This window comes from Sinocyclocheilus grahami, unplaced genomic scaffold, assembly GCF_001515645.1.
Source record: "Sinocyclocheilus grahami isolate Dianchi unplaced genomic scaffold, SAMN03320097.WGS_v1.1 scaffold530.1, whole genome shotgun sequence".
NCBI lineage: Eukaryota > Metazoa > Chordata > Actinopteri > Cypriniformes > Cyprinidae > Sinocyclocheilus > Sinocyclocheilus grahami.
In genome coordinates, this window is record NW_015505709.1 from 1038804 (window position 1) to 1045499 (window position 6696).

Sequence of the window (6696 nt, forward strand, 5' to 3'; positions counted from 1 at the left end):
GTATCGTGAGCCATGTATCGTGATTCGTATCATATCGTGAGGTACCCTGCGCTTCCCACCCCTACAGTATATACTGCTTACTACCTTTAAGAAAAACAAGACAACCGTTTTTAAAGAGTGTTATATTTCTGTTACCTAATTATGTTGCATGTTTAAATTTCTGTGATGCCCAATTACAACCTTGGAAATAAATAACACTGCAAAAGTAATTTAGCTTAGGATGGGCAATATGTCACATTTGATATTAAATATATTAAGAAGTTAATAAATGGTTACATCTTTAGCAAATGTTGTGATGCATAAATTAATTTGATTGAAAAAATACTGAGTTTAGGTTTTAGACTTTCATTTAAATTGTAATAAAACTTATATAATTTTAATATTAGCTATCGGCCGTAACATAAAAGCAATTATTGGCTTATCAGACAGAAATTTAAAATAGGTGGATCCCTAAATGTTGCATTTTTTTATTTATTATTATTATTATGTAGATAGATTACTCAATTTTAATCTTATGGGATTAGGATCGACACGAGGGTGAGTAAATAATTAAATAATTTTCTTTTTTTGGTGAACTATTCCTTTCATGTCTCTAGCAGAAATATATAATATGTGACCCTGGAGCACAAAACTAGTCTTAAGTCGCTGGGGTATATTTGTAGCAATAGCCAAAAATACATTGTATGGGTCAAAATTATTGATTTTTCTTTTTTTAAGTAAAGATCATGTTCCATAAAGATATTTTGTAAATGTCCTACTGTAAATATATCAAAACTTAATTTTTGATTAGTAATGTGCATTTTTAAGAACTTAATTTGGACAACTTTAAAGGCGATTTTCTCAATATTTTAATTTTTTTGTACCCTCAGATTCCAGATTTTCAAATAATTGTATCTCGACCAAATATTGTCCTATCCTAACAAACCATACATCAATGCAAAGTTTATTTATTCAATATTTATTTATTCAATTAAAAAAAAAATTGACCCTTATGACTGATTTTGTGGTTCAGAGTCACATATGTTAAACTTTATTACTTAATTTAAGCAAATCACCTCTGCTGTTGTTGGTTGACAAATCTAGTAAGTTATTAATATGCATAGAAAAAAGTATTCCAAAGCTACAGCAAAAATTCCTATAACAAAGCTTTGTTCTTTACATCATTCATATCTCTGTATCAGAGAATTTAATTGCAGTCCACAGAAAAAGTCCATTTCAAATAAGATATTAATCAGCTTTCTCAGAAAATCATTATCTAGGCATGTTATCAGCCGAGGGATCCATGCTGATCTTGTGAAAAGATTGGTGACCTCAGCAGGTTTCTCACTCAGTCATTTCAATATAAGAGGCAAAAACCACTCCGGGAAGTGCGAATATCTTAAGACAACCGAGGAATGTTCCCATCCTGATTCAGATGGTGCGTGAGGAGGCTTGCTGACGTCAAAACCTGCTCACACACCCACACAAGAGTTCCGCACGCCATTAATGACTTTCTCATGGAGCCAGGAACACAAAGCAGAAGTGGGCACAGCATCACTGGCTGCCATCTGCTCTGTGTGTGGGCATGTTGAGTTGGAGGAGGACTCTGTGCACGCACACACACACACACACATGTACAGATCCTCTTCTCTCTCCGCCTCCCTCACCCACGTTCCCTGACTCACAGTCAGAATCTATCATCCACTTCCTTTGTCTTTGCAGCTTGATTGACAGACGAGGTTTTGTCCAACCAGACACCCCGCAGCCTGCGGCCCAGACAAACGGCACCGGCGCCTGCCCCTCTAATCAAGTCCAGAGTCACATGGTAAGACGGCTGACCTCTGACCTGTGTATGTGTCTGACCGTATGTGTCCAGCCTGTTGTGCTGGAGCCATTATAATGAAGCCATTTATGCTCAAACCACTTCGAGGTTTCAGCAAAGCTGTGAACAGCGATTTGAAATATATAGTGGAGTCCAGAAGTCTGAGACCAGACTGAAAATCTGGAATTCAAAGTTTTGCACAAAGTTCCCAGAGACTGAGTGCTGTGTTTGATAAATGGGGACACACTAAAGATACATATTTATTTTTCAACTGGCAAGATTTTTTGGTAACACTATGCGATAAGGTTCCATTAGTTAATGTATTAACTAAAATGAACAAACAATGACAATGCTTGTTAGTTCATGTTAGTTCACAGTGCATAGTAACAACTTTTGATTTTAATAATGCGTTAGTAAATGTTGAAATTAACGTTAATTAATAAATGCTGTAGAATATTGTTCATTCTTAGTTTAACTAATGTTAACACATTTTTATGTTTTTGAAAGAAGTCTCTTATTCTCCCCAAGGCTGCATTTATTTGATCAAAAATAAATTAAAACTGTAATACTGTGAAATATCATTGCAATTTAAAATTCTTTTTTATTTTTTTATATATTTTCAAATCTTATTTAAACTTGAATTTTCAGCAGCCATTACTCCAGAAACAAGTCTCACATTATCCTTCAGAAATGATTGTTATGCTGATTTAATGCTTAAGAATCATTGCTTAAGATTTATTATTATTTCAGTTGAAAACAGTTGTGCTGCTTTTTATTTATTTTATTTTTTTGTTTGTATTTTGTTTATATAGTGTTTATATTATTTTATGTTTATATTTGTTTGTTTATTTATTTTGTGTAAACCGTGAACCCAGGATTCTTTGGTGCATAGAAAGTTCAAATGATCAGCATTTATTTGCATTATATACAGTTTTTCTTTACAGTTTTTATTGCCACTTTTGATCAATTTAATGCATCCTCACTGAATAAAAATATTAATTGTTTAAAAAAAAAAAACAATTACTGACCCCCAAATTTTGAATGGTTGTACAATAATAATAAAAACAACAATTTCTAATTGTTTTCGAACACTTTTTCTAATTTCTAAAATTTTCAACGCAAATATTTTCACTAAAATGGTCATGATTTGTTGAATCTACATCGACACAGCAACATTTATGTGATTGGGAGACGATGTGTAATAAATAATAATAATAAAAGTGTAATAAAAGTCATACATTTACTCAGCATGGGTGTGTTAAATTGTTCAAAAATTACAAGATATATTTTTTCCCTTCATCTTAATGGTCCAAAAATAGGCTTTTTTCATTACACTATTTCTTTCTTGATTTTGAAGTGAAATATGTCCTCAACATGTTCTTTGCAGGTTTGGTGATATTCACCCAGATATTATTAACTTCTAACTTCTTTCTCTGTCTATCTTTACACTTTTGGTCAGCGCACTCTCTAAACTTTTTAATCTTCTAATAATAATCGTTTAGTCATTCTAACCACCAGAGACTGGTCTTATCTGACCCAGGGCTCCAAAACAACAAATAACCCTACAAATGTGTGACAAAATTTCAAAATCTAGTTGCCATTTGTATATAGATGTCCATTCAAAGAGTATGATATTTCTGCACAAATCCATCCGTCACTTGGTTGCTTGACATGACCATGAACAAAACCATGCCAGCATCTAAAACACAACATATGCTGGTGACCAACAGGGAAGAGTCTCTATGATACTGCACAGTTCATTTATATCCGTAGCACAACAGTCATTAGCAGTTTGGAGCCCTGGGAACATTTTATTCTTTGTTGGGTCTGACTTCCTCTTGGCTTTCCCTTTTCTCTCTGTCCTTCATCCTTCCTCCCAGTGTGCTCAAGACCAGTGCATTCAGAGCACCAAATTCGTTTTGCAGGCCGCCACCAACCCGCTGCTCCACAGTCAGACGGTCATTCTGGGCGGAGGCGCACCCCTTCAGGCTAAGACCTCTCTGGGTGGCCCGTGCTCCACTCTGGGCCCCTCTCAGCCCTCGCTGCCCTCCTCTATCCCAGGCCTCAGCTGTGGAGGAGAGCTGATGGCCCTGCGAGACTCTGAGATCCACTGTCACCATCACCTACACCATCAACATTTCATCAGTCCGGAGGAGATGCCCTCCCCACCCACAGCTCTGCCATGCGCCACCCACCTGGGTCACCACGTTCACCCGGCACAGCTCTTCGACCCCGCCAGCCAGGACTCGCTCCATGAAGACTCTGTGCGGGGTTTGGTAAAGCTGAGTTCAGTGTGAGCTGTTTTAATGCCGTCCTGCTGAACTGGACCACAAGCCATACGGTACTTTACACACACATAACAGCCTCTACTGGACGTTTCTAATATGTAATGGAGGCAGCCGCCCTGAACAATTTCCTGAGTACCAAGTGAGGACCAAAGCTAGTCTTCCAGCTCTATTATTACTCAACCAAGCTATTTATTTAAGGAAGCTTATTTCCACCACTGAATAAAAATACAAAAATGGTAACTGCAACCTTTTCTCTCACAATTCTGACTTTTTTCTTGCAACTGCGACTTTATATCTCAAAATTTAGATTTTTTTTTTGACTAGATTAGATCTTGCAGTTCTTTCTTTTTTTCTAAGAATTCTGCATGTGCATGTGGTCAGGTCAGGTGTCTAAAATGTGAGGAAAAAAAACTGAATTGCAAGATGCAAACTCCGAATTCTGAGGAAAAAAATCTGAATTGTGAGATACAAACTCGCAACTGCAAGTTTATAATTCACATTACTAGAAAAAGTCATAATTGTGAGATGTAAACATGCAATTCTAAGAAAAGTCAGAATTCTGAGAAAAAGGTCAGAATTGTGAGACAAACTCGCAATTCTAAAAAAAATAATCAATTGTGAGATTGTAAACTCACAATTGCAAGTTTATAACTCAGTTCTAAGAAAAAAGACAGAATTGTGTGATATAATCCCTCAATCTCTCAAAAATGTCAGAATTTTGAGAAAAAATGTGCAATTCTGAGAAAAAAAGTTAGAATCTTGAGATATAAACTCGCAATTCTAAAAAAAAGTTAGAATCTTGAGATATAAACTCGCAATTCTAAAAAAAGTTAGAATCTTGAGATATAAACTCGCAATTCTGAAAAAGTCAGAATTGTGATATAAACTCGCAATTCTAAAAAGTCAGAATTGTCAGATGTAAACAAGCAATTCTACGAAAAAAAGTCAATTGTGAGATACAAACGAACAATTACAAGTTAGCATAATTCACAATTCTACAAAAAAAGGTCAGAATTGTGAGATATTAACTTACAGTTTTAAAAAAGTCAGAATTGTGAGATGTAAACTCTCAATTGCAAGTTCATAAATCATAATTCTAAGAAAAAAAATTCAGAATCGTGAGGTATAAACTCGCAATTCTAAAAAAGTCAGAATCTTGAGATATAAACTCGCAATTCTAAAAAAGTCAGAATTGTGAGGTATAAACTAACAATTACAAGCTAGCATAATTCGCAATTCTATGAGAAAAGGTCAGAATTGTGAGATATTAACTTACAGTTTTAAAAAAGTCAGAATTGTGAGATGTAAACTCAATTGCAAGTTCATAAATCACAATTCTAAGAAAAAAGTCAGAATCGTGAGATATAAACTCGCAATTCTAAAAAAGTCAGAATCGTGAGACTAAAAATGTCAGAATCGTGAGATATAAACTCATGATTCTAAAAAAGTCAATTGTGAGTTACAAACTAACAAGTACGAGCTAGCATAATTCACAATTCTATGAAAAAAAGTCAGAATTGTGAGATGTAAACTCAATTGCAAGTTCATAAATCACAATTCTAAGAAAAAAGTCAGAATCGTGAGATATAAACTCACAATTCTAAAAACGTCAATTGTGAGTTACAAACTAACAATTACAAGCTAGCATGATTCACAATTCTACAAAAAATGTCAGAATTGTGAGATATTAACTTGCCGTTTAAAAAAAGTCAGAATTGTGAGATATAATCTCGCAATTGCAAGTTCATAAATCACAATTCTAAGAAAAAAGTCACAATCGTGAGATATAATCTCGCAATTCTAAAAAAGTCAGAATTGTGATATAAACTTGCAATTCTAAAAAGTCAGAATTGTCAGATGTAAACAAGCAATTCTAGGAAAAAAAGTCAATTGTGAGATACAAACTAACAATTACAAGTTAGCATAAATCACAATTCTAAGAAAAATCATCAATTGCAATTCTAAAAAAGTCAGAATCGTGAGATATAAACTTGCAATTCTAAAAAAGTCAGAATCGTGAGGTATAAACGTGCAATTAAAAAAAAAAGTCAGAATCGTGAGATATAAACAATTACAAGCTAGCATAATTCGCAATTCTATGAAAAAAGGTCAGAATTGAGATATTAACTTGCAGTTTTAAAAAAGTCAGAATTGTGAGATGTAAACTCAATTGCAAGTTCATAAATCACAATTCTAAGAAAAAAGTCAGAATCGTGAGATATAAACTCGCAATTCTAAAAAAGTCAGAATTGTGAGATATAAACTAACAATTACAAGCTAGCATAATTCGCAATTCTATGAAAAAAAGTCAGAATTGAGATATTAACTTGCAGTTTTAAAAAAGTCAGAATTGTGAGATGTAAACTCTCAATTGCAAGTTCATAAATCACTATTCTAAGAAAAAATTCAGAATCGTGAGGTATAAACTCGCAATTCTAAAAACAGTCAGAATCGTGAGATATAAACTCGCAATTCTAAAAAAGTCAGAATCGTGAGATATAAACTCGCAATTCTAAAAAAGTCAGAATCGTGAGATATAAACTCGCAATTCTAAAAAAGTCAGAATCGTGAGATATAAACTCGCAATTCTAAAAAAGTCAGAATCGT

At 34.1% G+C, this 6696-nt stretch overlaps 1 protein-coding gene across 1 annotated transcript in view; it reads left to right on the top strand.

The window, feature by feature from the left end:
• Nucleotides 1–4338, top strand: part of LOC107555302 (probable palmitoyltransferase ZDHHC14) — a 21025-nt gene extending 16687 nt beyond the window's left edge. The window contains exons 8-9 of the mRNA XM_016238058.1: nt 1702–1804; nt 3682–4338. Coding sequence (XP_016093544.1) covers nt 1702–1804; nt 3682–4098 — 520 coding nt within the window. The 3' untranslated portion in view covers nt 4099–4338. The remainder of the gene's footprint in view (nt 1–1701; nt 1805–3681) is intronic.
• Nucleotides 4339–6696: the final 2358 nt, after the last annotated feature.